This window comes from Anser anser (assembly GCF_964211835.1).
Source record: "Anser anser genome assembly, chromosome: 2".
NCBI classification, from domain to species: domain Eukaryota; kingdom Metazoa; phylum Chordata; class Aves; order Anseriformes; family Anatidae; genus Anser; species Anser anser.
The window spans coordinates 162887353-162907751 of NC_139721.1; the positions used below are offsets into that span (position 1 = coordinate 162887353).

At 56.6% G+C, this 20399-nt stretch overlaps 1 protein-coding gene across 3 annotated transcripts in view; it reads left to right on the forward strand.

Annotated features, from left to right (window-relative positions):
* The window catches only part of AGAP3 (ArfGAP with GTPase domain, ankyrin repeat and PH domain 3), a 140801-nt gene that overhangs the window by 53623 nt on the left and 66779 nt on the right, over positions 1–20399 (forward strand). For all 3 annotated transcript variants that reach the window (XM_083826071.1, XM_083826070.1, XM_083826069.1), the window contains exons 3-7: positions 4808–4895; positions 5081–5166; positions 5484–5625; positions 7816–7950; positions 13493–13620. In XM_083826071.1, the coding sequence (XP_083682197.1) occupies positions 4808–4895; positions 5081–5166; positions 5484–5625; positions 7816–7950; positions 13493–13620 (579 nt within the window). The remainder of the gene's footprint in view (positions 1–4807; positions 4896–5080; positions 5167–5483; positions 5626–7815; positions 7951–13492; positions 13621–20399) is intronic.

Genomic DNA, 20399 nt, shown 5'->3' on the forward strand with positions numbered 1-20399 from the left:
CTCCAGGATTCCTGGGTCTGCCCAAGGGAAGAAGGCGTCTAACGACAGAGCTGCTCCTGCTGCCGTCTGGGCATGGCAGTCGGTGTGGGGCGTCCTTGGACAGCACACAGGGACAAGGAAGGCTTGGCAAGGTCCAGAGCTCCTGGGTGGGTGCCAAAGGGACGAGCTCAGCGCCATGCTGCTGTGGCGTGGCTGCTTCGTGGTATGTCAGCACTGCTGTGCCTCTTCCTCAGCTCTCTGGGCTTTTGCTTCTGTCTCATCCACCCCAGCGGTGCAGCTGTCCTCATCGGTCACAGGTCCAGCTCCTCTCTTCAGGTCTCTCCAGGCAGATGGGTCTTTGAGTGAGCGCACTGAGCTGTTGCAAACTTGCATGACTGTGCTCCACATGTCGCCATCCTGGAGTCCATACAGGCTGCCTCCTTTCTGCCTCCTGGCTCCCGAGCAGCTCTCCCTCCCCTCAGCCCCCCTGGCAGCGGTGCGCTCGGTGCAGGCAGGCGTGCGCGGGGAGTGGGGCCTTGTGGCAGCGCCACGGGGATGGCTCCTGCAGCACAGCACCCGCTCCCCGGTCCTGTGAGCGAGACTGCACCGAGTGCACCGCGAGCCCCATGGAAACGTCTGAAACCAAGACACCCCAGCACAGGGCCAGCGCGGAGCCTTCTGATGAGCAGCAGAGCACACCGCAGGGGGTGGGAGAAGCTTGCACAAAGCACCTGCTCTGTCTCTGATCTGCCAGTCCTTATCCTCAACGGAGACCTGGGCCTGTGAGCCAAGGTTCACAGTTCTGTGAGTGGAAAGCCACAGTCTCGTCGGGGCTTCCCTTTTACAGCACACGATGCATCTGCTGCAGCCTACGTCCCTCTCCATCCACAGGCACAAACCGGCTCCTTCACCTCTCCCACAGGAGTTGTCTTGTCATTGGTCCTGTTCCCGTTTGCACCACAAGTGGTCACTGTACTTTATCCGAAGGTTTTTAAGAGCTCGATGTACTTAAGCTAGGCCCCGCAGTTCTACCTGCAGCTCCCGGCCCGCTGAGCGGCGCGGTGCAGGCGAGAGCCGCGGCCCCGCGGGCAGGGCGCAGACCGACGCCTGCTGGCAGGGCTCCCGAGCGGCGCCGGCCGTTCGCTGGCTGCTGCCGTCCGGGTGCGTTCCCTGATTCCTCCGGCATGCCTTGATACAGAGATCTGCACGGTTCCTGAACACCACGTTTTACTTTGGCTCGCTGCCTCTGACAGCTTGTTCCTCACCTGTAACACCAGGTGGGCCCGAGGAGGAGACAAAGCAGAAGGTCATTTCGGCAAGACAGGTCAGGAGTTCGCATCATACTTTGTTGCCTTAAAACCACTCTCCGTACAAGTTTTAGAGAACTAAATACTGTTTGAGTGTGTAATTTCTGATGGTGTGTGGCACCTGGCTGTCAGGGAGCCTTGGGGGACCCTCTGTTTTCCAAAGGTTTCCCCCAGGGCTGAAGCAGCGGCCGGCCTGGGCCGGGCTGAGCCCCGCGAGCCAGCGGCGCCGCGCTCTTCTCCTGTCTGTGCCCCCTGCCCCCGGCGGCTGCTGCCACCGAAGGGCGTGCGGGTGGGGAGGGCTCCGCTGGAAGAGGGCCGTGGCCTCTGTTGGCAGCAGCGTTCGTGGGCTTCCAGGGGCCGTTTGGCTCCAGGAGCGTGCAGGTTACCTGCGGTTAGTTCCGCACACGCCTCGTCTGTCTGTCTGATCTTCAGCTGCTGTCGCGGGTGACGGCACCGGCAGCACCGTGGTCGGCCCAGGCACGCCCCTGGGAGCGTTCCTCTGCCTGCGGGCCCCGTGTGGCCAGCGGGCCGGGGGCCGGCCCCGAGCACCCCCTGCGCCGGGCGCTCCGCTGGGCCCGGCCGTCACAGCAGGAGCCGCGGTGCGGCGGGCAGCTCCCGCCTGTCGGGCTGCCCGGTGCAAAGCTGGAAAACCTGCCTGGCGGTGACTCACGCCTCCAGCTCGTCTGCTTGCCTGTAAGAGGCACGCCGTGCACCTCTCAGGGTGGCAAGGCAGCTTTCGTGTTCCCAGCCACTCCTCTCTCCTCGCCCTCCCGCTTCTGGTGCTGGCGCGGCTGTGTGTGGTGCTGGACTCAGGCCGCTCCGGGAGCTTTGAGCACAGCGCTGGGCACGGCGTCGGGCTGCACCGCCTGCTCCCGGTCACACCGACAGCTCCCGAGGGGCAGCACCGGGGGAGCGGGTGAGGCTGGGGGCTGTGGAGCCCCATGCCGCCGCGGGCGGCTGGCTGCCTCTGCGGGTGCTGCAGCTGGGCTCCGGCGGGGGCTGTGCCAGGAGGGGAGCTGGGCTTCACCTTGGCAATCCGGGAGCAGGCGCAGCCTGACCGCAGCAGCTCTCCAACCCGAAGCTGTGGGGCTCGGGTCCCCTTGTCCCCTCGTGGCACAACGTGACGTGGTGCCATGTCCTCTGCTGGGCTGGTGTGAGGTTTCCGTGGAAATTTGGGTGTCCTGGGCTGTCAGCGCGCTGTGTGCTGGCAGCACGGAGCCTGCAGCCGGGTCCGTCCTGCTCCAGGAGCCACGGGGCTGCTCCCCAAGGCAGGCGGGCGCACTGCAGCCCTCAGGGCTCTTCGGGGAGGCTCAGGGAGAGCTTTGGCACTGCCGTGCCTTCTGCCCGTTTTTGATACCCAGGCAACACTTGCAGCCAAGTGACAGGATTTAGGATTTTGATTTTGTGTCCCATGCATATGGGTGCTTGCTGCTTTCGTGAAGACTGTTAGCTTTTCAGTGCTGTGTGCCTGCTTAAAATATTCATAGAATGGTGGAATGGTTTGGGTTGGAAGGGACCTACAAGATCACCTAACTCCAACCCCCTGCCATGGGCAGGGACACCTCCCACTAGGTCAGGCTGCTCGAAGCCTCATCCAGCCTGGCACTTCTAGGAATGGGGCGTCCACAGCTTCTCTGGGTAAGCTGTTCCAGTGCCTCAGCACCCTCACAGTAAAGAATTTATTCATCGTAAAGGTTCTGTATGTCCACCTGGGCCTTCCTGCGACCAGAGACCCTTGTATTTCCAGCAAATGTTGATACCTTCCGTGTGCTCAGGGAATCTCATGGTCTGGTCCGATTGCAGGTGTGAGAAGGGCGAAAGGTCAGTTGTGCGCTGCATAGGCCTGGGGGGCAGCATCCCAAATGCTTTAGCATCACTGTGTGTTTGCTGTGAGGCAGCTCTGGATGTGTAGGGGATGTTAGGTTTTCTGGAAACACAGCATCCCTATTGGGGCATCTTCATGGGGACGTCTGTGGTGGCTTCCTCCTGGTACATCCACGACAGATCTTAGTCCTGGTGAAACAGCAAGTCCTCACAATCCCTTGTAACTGATTTTGGGGGTGGGGAAGGAGGATGCCTGCAAAGCATTTGGATGGATAGTGTGGTGAATAACACAAAAAGTCTGTTGGAGTCACATATTCGGCAGAGCCAAGAGGAAGCCTTCAGTAACGGAGGAGCTCCCAGGCTCTCGGTTGTGCTGGGCAGCGCGGGTCGGTGCTCAGATGGCAGAGTTGGTGTTTTGGACACGCACCCCAGGGGTGTCTTTGTGGGAGAACTGGGAGCGTGGCACTGACACAGGGAGGTGCAGTGCCTGCAGCAGGGGCTGTTTGTGCGCGAGCAGCCCCATGGTGAAGTCAGGCTGCCAAAGCCAAAGGTAAGTTGGATGCTTTGGGGACGCTGTGTGGAAGAGGAGCAGGAGCCTCCTTTGCCCAGGTAGGGTGAGCCATGGCCCTGGCTTCCCGGACGGCTGCACAATAAGCGTTTTGCAGGTGCCTGCCTGCCTTCTTCACCTGCAAGGGTTTTGATGCGCAGGCCCACTTAAGGAACGAGCTAGGAGCAGCTTGTCCAGCTCCTGGCCAACAGCCTCTCCACGGGCCTGGGGCGCTGGCAGCAGGCAGAGAGGAGCGTGCTGCGTGTGGCTCTGCATCTCCCCGGCATTCCCGCTCCAGCGGCATCAGAGCAGCGCTGCCGCTGAGGCGAGAGGGGTGCGAGGTGGGATGCTCCGTGCCGCAGGAGCCACTCCACGAGCTGCGCTGTGCCCTTGCCTGCATTGCGCTCTGGGATGTAAACTGAGCAGCCTGAGCTGCATTGCTTGCGGGGGTGGCAGCAGATGCCTCCTTACCCCACGACTGCTGTCCCATCAGCAGGCAAGTCCACTTGCAAACCCTGAAGCGCTGGAAGTTTTTCAAACCACTGGGAAAATGCTGATGTTAGGAAGAAAACCGGGTGTCTGGCTGGCCCATCCTGGGACGGCTGTGTTCCTTTTGAAGCAAATCTGCGGGGTGATCCAGACTTAGACCCTTAGCCTAGTGTGTTTCAACCCAGTAAAAAGTCGGTGCCAGGTATCTTTATTTGCCAGCTCAATGATAAATGAGTGCTGGGTGTCTTTCTTCGCAGGCAGTGCAGCCAGCTCCACTGGGAAACGCACGCTGCTGCAGCACTGTCACTGCCGCAGCGAGGAGCCAGCGCCGCGCCTTGCTGCCGGTATCGGGGGCAGCGGCTGTGCCCAGCCACACGGCCAGGCTCGCCCCTCGTTCTGTGTCGGGCCTCGTCAGGAGCTGGAATGCTTGAAAGCGTGGGATGCGCGGGCTGGGAGGAAAGCTCTGCTCCCTTGTGAGCTGACTGCCGCTCGGGGGACAGAGGAGCAGGGGGCTGCAGGCAGGGGGTCTGGGGCTGTGCCTGCTCCGGGCGGGACCGGCGGCCTTGCCACCCTCGGTCTGCGCAGGCGTGGGTGGCGCTGATGCTGTCACCTCGCGGGGAATGGCCGGGCTGCCCCGGGGTCACGCCTGCCTTTCTTTCAGGGCATCGTGGGGAACCTGTCCAGCGGCAAGTCCGCCCTCGTGCACCGCTACCTGACCGGCACCTACGTGCAGGAGGAGTCTCCAGAGGGTAAGGTCTGGTTTCGGGGGTGGGTGGCTGGGGTCCTCGCTCCCCTCCTGGCTTCAGCAGCGACCCCCATCTCGCACATCTTCTGCCCCTGCCGCTGGGCTCCGCAGCCCCCCCGGCTCCCACCGCGGGTCTCGCTGCGTGCGCTCCCCCTCTCACTCGAGCTGCCGCTTTGCTCTCTTCTCAAGGTGGCCGATTTAAGAAGGAGATCGTAGTGGATGGTCAGAGTTACTTGCTGCTGATTCGAGATGAAGGGGGCCCCCCTGAGCTGCAGGTAGGAGATCTGTGCCTCCCTCTGTCCCTTCCCACTCTGGTGCGCTAGAAGGATTAGCAGGTCTCTGGGGAAGACCCAGCCCGGCTGCCGCCCCGGGGAGCCCATTCGTGGGAGAACGTACGGACTGCGAGGCCCGAGCGGAGGCCGCCTGTATGGTGACTGCCGGCCCCAGGCCTCCCCATGGTGCCGGGGAGCGTGGGGCCTGGGCTGTGTGTGTCCGAGCCCAGGCTCAGCGTCCCGTACCTGCTGGGTGCTGCCAGCCCTGAGCACGGGGCGCGGGGCTGGATGCTAACGGGCGCTGTGTCTCCTGCCCTCAGTTTGCCGCCTGGGTCGATGCCGTGGTGTTCGTCTTCAGCCTGGAGGACGAGATCAGCTTCCAGACGGTGTACAACTACTACCTGCGGCTGTGCAGCTACCGGAACACAGCGGAGGTGCCGATGGTGCTGGTGGGCACGCAGGGTGAGCGCGGGACGGCTGGGCGTCCTCCCCACAGCTCCCTACCCCTGCGGTGTGTAAATGTGCCAAAGGAGCAGGGGTGTGGGCCTTGCGAGGGCCCGGGGAGTCCTGGTCTCACTGCCTGGTGCTGATAAACTGCACTGGGACAGGGTCGCTGAGAGGCCCCTGGTTCAGGGCCCTGGAGGAGCTGGCTCGTGCCTTCTCAGAACATCCCAGCTTTCCTGCAGAGAGCTGCTTCGCTTCACCACTGAGCCCCTTCCTCTTGGAAATGCTTGCACCTCCCGGCTCTGCCCGCCTCCCTTGGCTCCTGTCTGCAGTGGCTGAGCCGAGGGCAGGAGTCGGGGCCTGGCAGTTGAAGGATTTCGTGCTGATGCACTGCTCTTCATCCCTCTGGGGTGAGCTGCAGCAGGAAGGGTTTGGGGGATGACGGCCTGCCTTCAGCTCCCAAAGAGAGGCCTGAGCGGTTGAGCGCCATCTCCCCTGCGGTGCTGCCAGCCCACGTGTGGACGTGGAGAGCAGCAGCAGCCCAGAGCCGCCTTCCTCCTCCTCCCCTGCGCTGGGCGGGGGTCAGGCAGCGCGGGAGCTGCCGTGCCGTGGCGGCGTGGGGCTGGAGGCAGCTTTGGGCAGTAGCGAGGGGGTGGGGAAGGCGCAGGCGCCTGGAGCCCCCGGCACGCAGCAGGCTCCTGGGCAGGGGAGCTGCTGGGAGAGAAGCAGCCCTTGAGCTGGATCCCCGCATCCTGCAGCGTGTGCTGGGGCAGCCCGGCATCTGAAAGCCGAACTGCAGTGCCCAGGAGGCATGGATCATCGCTGCCGGCCTCTGAGCTCCATGCCTACGAACTGGGTGTCTTTCTTGTCTGTAGATGTAAAGCACAGGCAGGAGGGAGCCTGCACAAGTTCTCTGGATGCAATGGTGACAACAGAGAGAGAGGGAGCAGGGGACGGAGGACACAGGAAAAAAGTCTTGGCAGGACCCAGTTCCTGAGCAATGCAACCAGTTCCTTGCAAAGAACCTCTTAGGCTGGGAGCAGGCAGTGCCACCAGGAAAGGAGTCTCAGGGAGCCTACTCTGAACCCCAAATTAAGTGTAGAAAAAACTTGTTAAACTTCAGGTATTCCAAGATTGTGTAATTAGTTTAGGACCAAGGGATCCTGTTTTGGGACCGGGCTGGGGGTGCAGGCACATGCTGGGAGTGGAGGCTCAGGATAAGGCGGAGGGGGCCGTGATGGTGGTTGTCCCAGGTTCAGAGCCAGCCTGAGTTCACAGCCTTGGTGCGGTCGCACAGAGCAGCCCGCTAGGCAGCTCGGAGAGGACTTCTGTATAATGCAAGTCCCAGTATTTCCTCAGCTCCTCTTGAGGGTTCATTTTCAGCTCTGGCTTGTCTTTGGCATGACTCCAAGGAATTCAGATCAGATTCCTCCTGGGAAGGCAGGTTTTCCAAAACGTGTGAGCAAGGAGTAGCTAACTGGGATAGAAATTAAGCTTATGTTTTAGTGTTGTCCACGAAGACCCTACCCGTGAGTGCATCCTAGCAGAGCCATCCTTCCCGATTAGCTGAAGATGATTTCTCCCTTTTGGTTCTTTAATCTGTAGAGTATGGCCATACGAGCTAAAATGATCAAGACTGACAAATTCCTTTTACTCTGCAAATGAGGCAGACTTGCAGATGAGCACACTTGGTGGTTACAGCTGCCTTGGCCAGGGGCACACTGACAGACGCGGTGTTAGTCACTTCTGAGGCATGTCAGCACCATGCAGCCGTGTGCAGACGAGGCCCTGAGGTCACACTGCTTACATCTTTGCCCCAAGCTCTTTGTCTGGTGTCTCTGGGTGTCCTTCAGTTGTCTTCAACAGCCACGCTGTTCCCAATGTGTGAATTCTTGGTCGTGTGTCCTGTTCCCGACATCCAGGCTGCCTTGTCTGGCCAGCCACATCTCCTGCTCGTTTCTGCCATTGTCTTCAAAGGTGTCAGTGACTGGGTGGGTAAAGAGTTGAAAGAGGTTCATTTAAAAAAAACGTTAACCAATCCGTATTTCTACAAATGTGGGACTTTGTTATCTTACGCATTTGTATGGCGTGGGGTGTACTTTGGAGGTGGGCATCAGTGTGAGGAGTGGAGGGAGGCCAGGGGTGTGCCCTGGGACGCGGGTAGGGACGCAGGTGTGTGCTTTCAGCCTCCTCTCCCTTGGTTTCCAGATGCCATCAGCGCCACAAATCCCCGGGTCATCGATGACTCTCGGGCACGGAAGCTTTCCAACGATTTGAAGCGCTGCACGTACTACGAGACCTGTGCCACCTACGGACTGAACGTGGAGAGAGTCTTCCAGGATGGTAACCGCAGCGGGCGGAGGGTGTCTGGGCCAGGCGGGCAGCAGCGCTGCCCCAACACGTAGGCTTACAGTGTCCATACCCAGGCTCCCAGTTAAAGGGGAGTGCTGCAGTGAAGCAGAACAAGTTAGGCACACACTCATACGCAGTGCAGATGCTTTACTCGCACAGACCATGTCCTAGGAGGGCAACTTGCAGCGTGTGTGTAGGACTCCTGTGTGCGTGGCACAAGGGACCGTATAGCAGGGCTGGTGGCCCTTTTCTCCTCCCTTTCTTGCAGGGGTTGTCCCCTGGGGACCTGCTTCTTGCATGAGCAGAGCTGCAGGGGATGCTGCGTCCCCGTGGTGGGCTGTGCCGCTCGGCAGTCTGTACGAGCCAGAGGACTTGTGTGGCTGCAGAAAGGGGGTTGATGGCATTTTGTGGAGGAGAGGGGGAGGCGCTGCTGGACCCCTGAGTGCTGGGGGTAGGGGAGCAGCAAAGAGCATCCAGATAGAGCAACTTTTCCTTGTGGGAACAGTGTGTGGAAAGGCATTTCTGCTTAGACTTGGGTCTACATGACAGGGATGTTGTAGGTGGAACAGGGATCCTATACAACGTCCTAGGATTTTGCAATCTGCTCAGATAAACCTAGACCCTGACCTGTAATGGGACCGCGTATTCTCCTCTTCCCTTTCTCTACGTTGTCTTCTGGAGTGCAGCCGGGAAGCTGTGCTCAATGCCATGAGTAAGAAATCTTGTTGGGAAGGGTCTGTGCAGAGCTGGGTGGCCAGACAGAATCATAGGATCGTAGAATGGTTCGGTTGGAAAGGACCTTAAAGATCATCCAGTTCCAACCCCCTGCCATAGGCAAGGACGCCACCCACCAGAGCAGGTTGCTGGCCTCGTCTAACCTGGTCTTGAACACCTCCTTGCCACTTTCTCGGCTAACAATAAGCAATCACTGACCTGTTTGGACAGCAAGTTAATGTCTGATGGCCTAGCATGACAGCTGTGGGTGTTTGGTTGAAGGCTGAGGCTAGCACTCTTCCTTCACAAGGTGCCCCCCAGTCTGCAAACAGTGCTGCTCAGCGTGGGGAAGCGCTGGGAACTTCAGATCTCCACATTCACTGGTCAGAGGCTCATCGAGAGCTATCTGACACCAGCTATTGTGGTGCCCTCAGTTCTGCCCAGGTGCAGCAGAGACTGTTCCTCTACACCCAGAGCAGTTTCTGGCTATTTGTTCTCAAGCAAATCTTGTTGTTGTGTTGTGCAGGGATCTGGACTGTGCTTGTTAGTGTGTGCCACTGTAATCGTGTTGAATCTTCTGGGGTGACAGAGGCTTTCTGTGAGCAGTCAGGCTACTGACAGTCACTCCAAAAAAGGGTGCGTGTTGTGGAAGTTAACCCTTTTCTGCTTCCAGGGATGATTTCTCTTGTGCAGCCTGGCAGAAGCCCCCCTGGAAATGCTGTTTGTTATTTGCTATGGGAAGTGCGCTTCTCATTCTTTCCACGTTGCTTCCAGCATCAGGTGCTGTCACAGTTATTGCTTCTGTGACAAGATGGGGCGGTCTGCCTGTGTCTTCAGATACAGCTTGTGGGTGATCCTGGCACCAGCAGGAGGAGGGACGTGGGCTGGGCTGTGCGCTGTAGTGCCTGCTGCCCTGTGGACACTAGCTTTAGTTTCAGAACTTCACCAGGGTCAAGGGTGTGAGTTTGCTCTAAGGGGTAGAGCAGTGTGGTCCCCTCACACGTACCAGAGCTCACAGTGAGGTGGGAGAAACTTTGCTTCTGATTTCTTGGCTTTGGAGTTGTAGGGTTGAAGAGTTTTATTGTCGAGATTGCCTTCACAGACTCCTGTACGCAGAAATCTCCTAGAGTTTAGGGGATGCCAGGACAATAGCAAGAAGCCATCGGTGTGAGGGTGCCTCAGCTCTCAGGCTTCATCTTAAGAAAATTTCTATATCAAGCAAAGGTTAGAGAGCAAACTGTCAAGAGCCCGTTGTCAGTGATTACCTTGGTGGTGTTCTTGAAAAACGACCCAGGCTCAATCCTGGACGTGCACGGGGAGGGCAGCAGCTGTGCTGCCCGCTGCTGGGGCTGGCGTCCCGAGCTTCACCTCAGCAGCAAGTCCAGGGAGAGCGAGTCCTGTCCTCGCAGGGCCCCGAGCACCAGAGAGGAGAGCAGAGCTGGCAGAGCACAGCAGAGCTTGGTGGCCTTCCTCATTGCCTACCGTGCTGCTGAAGCACTGGCAGTGTTGCTGCTGTTTGTCTCCCCTCTCAGCAGTAAGGTGCAGATTTGGACTTCAGCTTGAAAGCCCACGGGTGGTTCTGGCTCTCTCCGTGGGGCTGTGTGGGTTTCTGTACCCTGAGTGGGCTCCGTGACGGGGGGCGTCACTCCGTCTGCTCGGCTGTGAACTGGTTTGCTCCGGGACCGCAGAGGGATGGACGGCATCGCACATCTTCCGGGGCAGCGTGTGGCTCTTCTCAGGGACCGTTTGGCAGGAGCATTTCATAGAGAGGCCAAGAGTTTTTGCACAGGGGTTGTGCAAACCCCTTTGATTTCATAGGTGCTGTCGCACCGCTGAGTGGCATCTGTAGGGAGATTTCTCCAGAATGTCAAGGACAGAGTGCAAATGATATGCTTTAAAATACCGTGTGTGATGCTCAAGTGCTAATCCATAGAGCAGCACCGTACATGACATTTGGCAAACAAATATCAAGCAAAGAATCCGGACAGAGGTTCAGTTGCTGGGACAGGGCTCATTGGTTATACACCGAAGAGCTGTGCGTAGCGAGCAAAGAAATATTTACGAGCAAATGATCCCAGACAGAGTCTTATGGGACGACAGAACTTATCCTTGAAAAGGTCCTGATGATGTTCAAGAACCGGAGGAAGCTCTGCCCACCAAACAGAAACTTGAAAGCCGACCTCAAGATGCCTCAGATAAGGTTGGTGGGGTTCTAAGACAGCTGTGCGGTCTGCTGGCCTCACGATTAGTCCCGCTGTTACCACTCGTGGTCCAGGGTTAGTGGCTGTGCCAGGCTGTTGGCCTGAGGCAGCAATTGCTGATGAGTTTTTCTGAATCTTTTCTGCATTCCTAGCTTTCTCCCACTGGTGATGTTCGCAGTCTGCCTGTTCCAAGAGACCACTCTCACCTTGCCTTTTCCTCTAAAATAGGACCTGCTTGTATCTTGGATACTGGGCAAGTTCCTGACTTGAATATGCCTTTTCCATGAAACTCCGGGAAGTTGTCCTGAATTGCAGAAAGTCCTCTGTCCTGGAAGGCAAAAAGGTTTGCTCTGTGGGACCTTATCTTCTCATGTCGTGTCTCATCTAGTTTGGACTCTGCTCTGCTTGAGATGTCTGGAACAGTCTTTGACTTCTGCTGTGGGTGCTCAGATGTCGACTTAGTGTGAAGGGGCTTTCTGGCTGCCACAGCGTTCCTGAGAGGTCTTCTTAGATACAGTCCTACATGTCCTGCCATGGGAATTCTGCTGGGAAGGTTTGATCCTACACCGGTTCAGTGAATTTGTGCACACACAATGGCAATGTATGGCTGAAAAAAGTCTTTGCTCAGCACCCTGCATTTTGGTATCAAGAGGACAAGAAAACTTCCACCAACATGCACGCCTTGTGGCCTCCACCAGCCACAGCCAGTGCTGAATGGGTTCCCCTGCTCCACTGCTGCTGCTCCGTCAGTGCTCCCCGCTTCTCTGGTCCACGAAGTTCTTCACCAAGCAAATGTCACGTCGCCAAGCAAATAAGCGGTAGTGAAGACACACGCAGACTCCACGCAGAGCAAGGAGAGACTGAAAAAAGCAGCACCTGCTAGTGCCAGCTCAGCGAGCCACCCTCGTTCCCCGTCACTGCGCTGAGCGTGAGCAGGACTTTTCTGACAGGCAGCCTGCGTAGGGCACCGCCTGGAAGCGGTGGTGGTGTCACCAGGGAACCTGCTGGCCAGTCTGCATTTCTGACTGCGATTGGGGTCTGCGTCTTGCAGACCTCACTCTGCACTGCATTGAAAGCCTTGGTTTACTTGCAGCAGGTGGAAATTCACTGCTAAATCAGCAGTTTCTGCCGTTTTCCTTTCAGTTTCAGGGAGGCAAGCAGAGGTATTCTCGAGCTTGGTATTTGTTGCCCCAGGTCTGCTGCTGCACCCTGGAGATCAGCTCCTCTTAGAAGGCTTAAAAACTATGGGCTGTGGCCATGAAGTTCCAGTTCTGGGGGCCACATTGTCTTAGCTGGGGTTGTCTCATCCCTGTGGCATCGCCAGTCCTGCATCCTGCCTTTCGCAGGCAGCCATCAGAGAGCCCAGGGGCTTGATGGCAGCAGCAGGCTCTGCACGGTGTGCCTGGTCGGCGTTAGAGAGAAAATGCCCACACAGCAAACAGTGGATGAAGCTGGCAAGAGGAGAGGGTGGAGGGGAGGAGAGTAGGAAGAAAACAGCAGATGAACAGGGTATGTTTGGTGGGTGTAGGAGGGGTTCCTGCTATTTATGGGACTGGTACTTAGCCTGGGAGTCTGGACAGGCTTCCAGCTTTATCAGACAAGCAGGTAGCAGCAGCGGCCCAACAGGCCTTCATACGCCTCTGTGCAGGACATGGCACTGCTGCTAGGAGCTGGCAGGATTTTGCATTTGTTATCAGCATCTGACTTTTCCAAATGGGTTTAGTCCCACCGTGTGTACGGTGCAGCATCCTCCATTCTTCTGGAAAGGAAACTTGACAGTTTTGCTGCCTTTCCTTTGCTGCCAGGGTGCCCGACAGGAGGCACGTTGGGTTGGAGCTGTGGTGCTGGTTAGTGCCTGTGATGTTCCCAGCACCTTGAGTCGTAACCTTCCAGGTGGTTACGGGGGTATGCAGCCAGCATGCAAGAGGAACATACAGCAAGGAAATGCAGCGTGTCTCCTGAATTCCCCAACAGCCTAGCTGGTTGGCTGCCATCCTCTCTGGTCAAGCTGTGTGTTTCCTGAAATGGTAGGAGACTGGGAAGGTTGAAATGGAATTTGGGGCTTTTGACATCAGGCAGTGAGCTTGAAGGACCTGTGAGTTGTTTCTGAAGCTAGTTTTCGGACCATCTGGAGACCACGAGTGTCGCTCAAGCCCAGGTTGATGGGGGTGGCATTGCCTGAACTATTTGGTCTGGCTCCTGTAAGCGCTGTGAGGGGGTGACTGGGAAGTGACTGCCCGGGGATGCTCTGGCAGCAGCCCGGGGCTCTGGGTGGCTCCTTGGTGTCGACATGAAGTCACTGCTCTGTGCAGTACCCGAATAGAGCGGGGTGGCCTTTGGGGGCTCAGCATGGGAGGCCTGCCCTGCTGCCTGCTGGAAGAGCGGCGGGCACACGCCGTCACCTACAGCTGCGTTGTGTGGCAGTGGCAGCAGCGGGATCGTGAGGTTGGGTGTTCTGCAGAAATCCTTCTTGCTGATACAGGGAGGCACAGCCTGAGCCCCAGGTGTTGGCGTTGGTCAGAGGAAGGGTTTGGGTCTCAGTGAAGCAGTCCAGAAATTTGGGGGCGGGTGGGGAAGTTGTATTCTGGACTCTGACCCTGTCCCTTTCTTTCTTCTAGTGGCTCAGAAGGTGGTGGCTCTACGGAAGAAGCAGCAGCTTTCCATCGGTCCCTGCAAGTCCCTGCCCAACTCACCCAGCCATTCGTCTGTCTCTGCGGCCTCCATTCCTTCTGTTCACATCAATCAGGTGGGAAACGGGAACAGGGAAAGCCAGGGTGTCCCCGTGCTTCCCACCCCTGCGGTCACTCAGTACACGGCCCGTTTAGCCTAGCTTTAGACTCACACTACAGCCGTGAAGTAGCTTTTGGAAGAGCAGAGCAGTCACCTGGAGCTTCGCTCCACAGCCCAGCAGCTGGCTGCTTACCCTGTGGTCAGGCTTCCTGTACAAACCTCTGGATCTAGCTCACGGTCTCCAGTGATTGTGGAGTGCTCCTGGAGCGGCTCTGCAGAGCTGTGAGCACCTACAGGGAAGCTCCTGGGCCGAGCAGGAGGTCTGTGAACCAGGCCTTGGGCTGTCTGTCTCGGCCATGCAGGCAAGCCCAGGTGGGCTCATGGTCCTGCTCCCCCTGGAGCCAGAAGCCTGATGGTCTTGCATACACACACGGCTAGTGGGCTTCTTGGGGATGTATCTGTGGAGGGGGTGGTCAGCGGTGAATTCAGAGGGAGGCACAGAGGAGGAGGGAGTGCTCTGGGAGCTCTCTATGCCGGAGAAAGGGCGCTGTGCTGCTCTGCAGGCCAGCAGGGACTGCCAAAGGTGCTGGGGCGATGGTGAAGCTGGAGGTGTTTGTTCTGTGACCCTGGAGAAGCAGAACTGCGGCAGAAGAGGCAAGTCAGAGACCAGGCTGGCATAGTGGGTGGCTGTTGAAGGAGACCCTTGTGGCATTAGGGCTCTGCTGCAGCTTCCAGCACGTGCATACATGCTGAGCTGGCTCCCTGGTGAAGAAGGTGAGAAACTGAGCTCCACTGCTTCTCGGGCAGTCAAGCCGGTAGATTAAATCTCCAAAGTAACTGTCGTGTTGAAATCACAGGATCTGTAGCAAGGACTTCACCAAATCTGTCTGACTGGCCCTGCGCTGTCAGACTGGGGAACAGCAAATACAACAGTTGGGTTTTTTAAAGATGCCAGGCGATGTAGCAAGAGCAGCTGTGAGCCCCATGGACACCTCGTCAGTGAGCAACACATGAAATGGCTTTTGAGGAAGGTAGTAGCTAAGGACTCAGAGGAGCGTGTAAAACTGAAAAAAAATGCAAAGCAAGTTTAGCAAAACAAACTCTGCTAGATTGACGCTTTTTCATGAGGGGATTGTCTTTGACCCCAAGGTTGTATAAACCCGTGAAGCCCCAGGATGGCTTCTGGTACCACCACAGGGGAGGTTGTCCTTATACAAGCCTGAGTAATGTCTGCAGCCACGGTTTTGACCCTTACATAAACAATTTTGAAATACCCACGTAAAGGTTGTGCCTGCCTGTATAGGTTTCTAGTGCTGGACTGTGAGCAGGTCTGTACAGATTTTTGCAGAGACCTGTGCCAGCTTCTGGTGCGCCAGGGCACCTGGGCACAAGCCAGCTCAGATGAAGCGTCTCTGTGTGTAAGTGAATATGCTGAGCTCTGACTGGCAGCCACAACTGCCCGACGTCCTGAGCAGGGCTTGCTCGTGTCCGGTGAGCTCAGGATGGAAGCAGAGGGAGCGCAGCTGCTTTCTAAACACACGCAGCAGTGCTGTGCCCTGCAGTATGCCCAGTTATGGGGCTTCTTGAGAATCTTAATAGGAAGCATCCAAGGTGAAGAGCAAGGTCCAGAAAAATGCAGATTTAAGTGTGTATAGTACTTAGAGGATTTTCTTAGCAGACAGATTGTAAACAGTCAAATACTTTTGGGAATGAGGGGCAGTCTGTATGGGAATTGGAGCAGGCTGGAAGATGGCCACGGGCAGTGTTCTTCAGGGAGTAGCTGAATACTTGTTTAATATTTTCTTCTATGTTGAAAGTATGAAAAAAGAGTCCTAATTAATGTGTGCTAATGGCACTCGCTATGCCTAAAAACATTTGTAGTGAGGACAAAAATGTGTTCCCCATGTATGGGGTGTGGTGATACCTGACTCGGTCTGATTCCAGTCACTCATGTAAGTATATATTAAAGCTGGCATAGGAGCAGAAAAAGCTCGTGGGAGGGAAGAGACCTTAATACAAGAGGATGTCAAACACTTGGCTTGTTTAGTTTGGAAAAGCAAAGGCTGAAAAGGGACCAAACCCAACCTGAGAAATACACAGCTGTGAAAGAAAACAACTTTTTAAGAAAAGATGGTGCTAGTACAAAAGGGGCGGATTTAAGAGTGGCCATGGGAAAGCAAGGTTCGGGCATCAGAAGAGGTTTCAAACAGTGTGGCAGGAGCTCTGTTAGAGATTTTTGCTCAGAAACATCCCCGCTTTCCTTTCCTTCCTGCAGAATGCCTTTCAGCCCGGTTTGCAGACGACCTCTGTGTAGAGGTGAATGCTGGCTCCTTGGCTCTGAGACAGGACCTTTCCTCTCAGTACCTTGCCGTGCTCCTGTGGCTTTGCTGGAGGGACCTAGGTAGTTCTGGTGAGAAACCAGAGCCATTAAAGGGAAGTAATGCAGCGTGCAGCTAAAAGGAAATTGCAGCTAATTGTGAGGCCTTTCTAAACAAGAAATAGTTATTGATTGCCTGGATCGTAGCAGTGTCAGCAATAATGACAGGCCGTGTCCTTCAGGAGCTTATGCTGTCTCTGTCTTCCCTTCCCCATCCGTGCTCTGCACCTGTCTAAAGCTTTGCCTGTCCCTTTGCTCGGCAAACCTGGATGCCACAGTGAGGATCAAAGTTAATTTCGGTTCCTTGGGTCTTCTGTGGCTTCACCGCAAACCCTTTTGGTTCCCAGTGACCTGCTGCGGTAATCTCTGCCTTGGTGTTTACACATTTCTTTTCCATTATAGAAAGTACTTCTCCTAAAAATAGAGTGTGAAGTAGTGGAACTGGTGAGTGATCGTGAAATACTGTGAAGCATTTCTGCGCTCTCACTTGGGCTCAGCAGTCAGATTCTGGAACTGCTTCCCAGTGTCCCCAGAGAAAATCCAACTGTCTTTGAGAAACACAAGCTCACTGATTCCTGATGCTTGTCACGTGCCTGGGCCGAGCAGCCCACGTACTCTGGTGCATATGTCATGCTGCCCATGCAGGAAACACATCCAGTACTGAGCACAGCGAACGGGCAGCTGCCGAAGTCACAGCAGTGACTGCAGCCAGGGTGCAGAAGAGCCTCGAATCGCTGCTGGGGAGCGCACCGTGGTGGTGGTGACATGCGGAGGGCATGGCCTCCAGCATGAGCCAGAGCAGCTGCCCCTAACCAGAGGAGGAGCTCTGGGAGGAGATGGGCAGACGCTGTGCCACCAGCAAGGATGAATGAGAGAGTGACAGGGTCTCTGCAGAGCAGTGCTGTGTTCTGTCTTTTGCTGTTTAAGGGTATGGGGATCTCTCCAGGGTTTACTTGCCTGTGCTAGCCCTGAGAACTAGCACCTGAGGGCAGGTGCCGAGGCAGGGACACGGACCTCAAGGAAGGATTTGGGAGCGCAGGATTTAGCATAGAGATGAGATGGAAAGAAGCCAGACAAAGAATACAAATTAGGAGCTTTGTTTTGTCTTGTACTGCAGCTGGGTGTTGCCTGCCCTTTCCCCTGGGCTGTCCCTCTTCCCCGCTGCCAGCAGCTACGGCCAGGGCCCGTTTCCCTCTGTAGCTGTGTGCCCAGAGATGGTGGTGCCCTCTGAGAGGAGAAGGACGTACTGCTCAGTGCCTGCTGCCGCGAGGCGGGGGCAGCTCTGTCCTCTGGAGCTGTTGGTGCAGACGGCTCCGGTCTTCTGGAGCTGGGAACAAGGGGTCCCTGCAGAGGGTTGCTTACAGGCAGGCGGGGGCTGGGACACAGCCTTGCTTCTTTTCCTACTCCTAGGGACATCTTTTCTGGAAGTAGTTTTATATTCGAGGCCAAACTAATTTTTTAGGAAACGGACACTGCTTGTGTCCTGGCTGTCTGGCCAGCCCATTGCAGTTACTGGGAGCAGAGAGGCCCCGGAGGACCCTGGAGATTTCGTCACCCAGCTGCCAGAGAACTTTCTCCACCTGCTGAGAGGTGATGGCCGGTTTCCACACCTTTGTGGCTGTGCCAGCTGCCCGAATGGGCAGGGCTGTGGCAGCGGTGCTGCAGGAGGTGTGGTGCTGTCCTCGCAGGACGGGTGATCCTATTTACGAAGCAGTTCTTGAACAAGCCAGTTGCCCTGGTTTCATTTGTCTCTGGGAGCTGCAGGTTATTTTGCTTTTATTCCGCAGCAGCGCGTGGTGCCACAGAGGACAGTGCTCCCATCCAGGCGGAGAAGCCCGCTGCAGTAGCAGGTCAGCTCTGACAAGGTTTTCCACCGGCACCTACGAGGGCACAGCTGGTGCACCAGAGCCGTGACCCTGACCGCCGTGCCCAGCATCGCCCCGCGTGGCAGGGGCCGGGACCAGCGCCTGGCTCATGGGAAGCGGGTCCGCTTCTGGCACCCGTCTGAACCCCCTCGGATCCCCCCAGGCCCAGCAGTCCCCAGGGAAAGCTCTCTACCCGCTGGCTCGGGCTCTCCTCCCAGGTGTCCTGCCCACGCTGTGGCTGGGCCGGCAGGTTCGATGGTCTGGGGAGCTGAGTTCCTCTGCTCGAGTTCTCTGCTCGGCCTCTGGCACCCCGCTGCCCTCTGGCAGCCGCCTGTCCCCTGCCTGCAGGGCGTGGGTGGGAGCTCTGCGGGCCAGCAGAGGCTGGCGGTGCTCGCAGAGAGTTATTCCACCTGATTTCCTTACTGTTCCTACCTCTTTCTCCATCTTTCTTCAGGGACTCTGAGATGCCCTTAGGAGTACCCCAGGCTGTGGGATGAGTCACCGTTGCCTGTTTGCTGTGGGATGGAGGTTTGTCTTTCTGCCAGGGAACTCGTTCCCAGAAGCTGGCAGGAGGTAACACAGGCACCCCACACTGAGCTTTGCAGGCTGCTCAGTCCCCTGGGCTTCGTGTCCCTCTGCACCGTCTGTGTGCCCGGCCCCACTGATCTGCCTTCCTGGGTCAGTGCACCCCGGTTTCACAGAGCAGCCTTGGTCTGCAGTCCTGCACAGCCTCTGGACTGAAAAAACAAAGTGTTTATCGAGACTGTAGTTAATAAGGGCAGACAAAAGGACTGGAAACCTAAGCTTTGCAAGTGAAATGAAACACGAACTGCAGTTCACCTGTGCTTGGTAACAAGAACCTCCCTGCCTGTTGCGGCATGTCTCACCAGAGTTCGGTTGGTGCACGTGTTTCAGCAGCTCAAGCAGCAGACGTTTGTGGAAGCCTGCATCCAGCAGCCCGCTCAGCTCGTGATGCCCTCCGCTGTGGTTTCGTGGTCTGTACGCTTCTGGCTCCTTCCCTGTCCCTGTGTAGGTGCTGAGTCAGTGGCTGCTGTTTGTTTGCACTCTTCCGCTCAAAGCCCTTCCCAGATTTCACTCCTTGTCCCACCTCCTGTCTTTGTACACCAAGAGTTACTACGTTTTCACTTCGGCTGAATTCTTCCCTGCTCCAGCACCCTATAGCACTGTCGGTGTTCTTTGAAGTTCCCAGCGTGCACCCATTACACACTAGTAGGAAGGATCTCTCTTACGTGTGTTTTACTACGCCTTCGGCTTCCACTGTGTTTTTAGGTTGCAATAGCGACCACAGGTGGTTGTTTAGGTAGATCAAGCAAAACATCTGCCAGGAGCAAAAATGAGGTGTTTGCCCAGACCTGTCGTCTTGTCATGGTTCTCCCACTTACTCGTGGTTTGTTTCGGGTCCCTGGGTCTCTGCTGAAGCCTTTGGGCAGCCTGCTTCAGCTGAGCAGTCAGGTGGCTCAGGATTGCCTGTGTAACCAGAGGCTGCACTGCTGGGGGATTTCTCCTGTGCACACCGCTCATGGGGCGGTGCCGGCCCACACATCAGCCTCCGAAGCTTGTGCGAGGCATCCTCCAGTCCTGGTGCCTTTCCTGAGGTTTGGGTGTCTATGGGACACCAGCAGGCTCAAGTGCTTGCGTCCATCATCTCTCAAGCAAGACAGTGTCCTTTACTTGTCCCCAGCACTAGACAAACTTATGGGGTAAAGAAAGTTCTTCTGGCTAGGCAGAAAATGAAAACAATGTTACAGGAAGTATGTAAAATATAAAATGCAATTTAGCAAAGTTTCTCGTCAGGAGCTTTAATGTCTGTCACCTAACGGAAACAGGATTTGCCCCAGCTGCTATGGCAGGAGCTCAAACTCTGCAGCCTCTTTTGAACTGAATCCTTCCCTCAGTCATAACTTCATAAACGTGCTGACAAGGCAGCTGAAGTCCTCCGAGCCAGCCAGGAGAGCACCTCAGAGCAGTCACTGGGCTACTGGCAGCCTTGCCTGCCTCCCCTTCTTGGGTAGCAGCTTCTCTGTGTTGCGGCATTGACCATCTCTTCCCTCATACATCTTAATTTTATTTTTTGACATAGTTTGCACGTTATGCATCAGTTAAATACTGATTGTGCAGGTGTTGTTATGCCTGATCGCAAAGTTGGGCTGTCAGCAAATTCTCTTCCACTCGCTAGCCCTCGCTTTCTGCATCTTTTCGGTCATCACCGAGTTTGCAGAATCTGTGGTGTGCAGGGGCTGGGGCTCTCTTCATCAGAAGTCGCTGGCAGGATGGCGTGTTGCTTTGCTTCTCCATGCCCCTTGTGGTCCTGGCTCCTGGGGGACCTGGCAGCAGAAATCCCTTGTTCAGCACAGGGTTTGTCAGCTGGATGGCCTGCAGAGAACCCTCTTGGCGACGTGCACTCCTCTGCACAGAGAGCCTGGCCTCTCCTCTGCCCAGAGAAGTACAAGCAGACCAGGTCCCCTCTCGGTACCACTGCGCTAGAAGCTTTCCTGTCTCTGGACAGACTTGAGACGCCCCGAGCTCCGTACC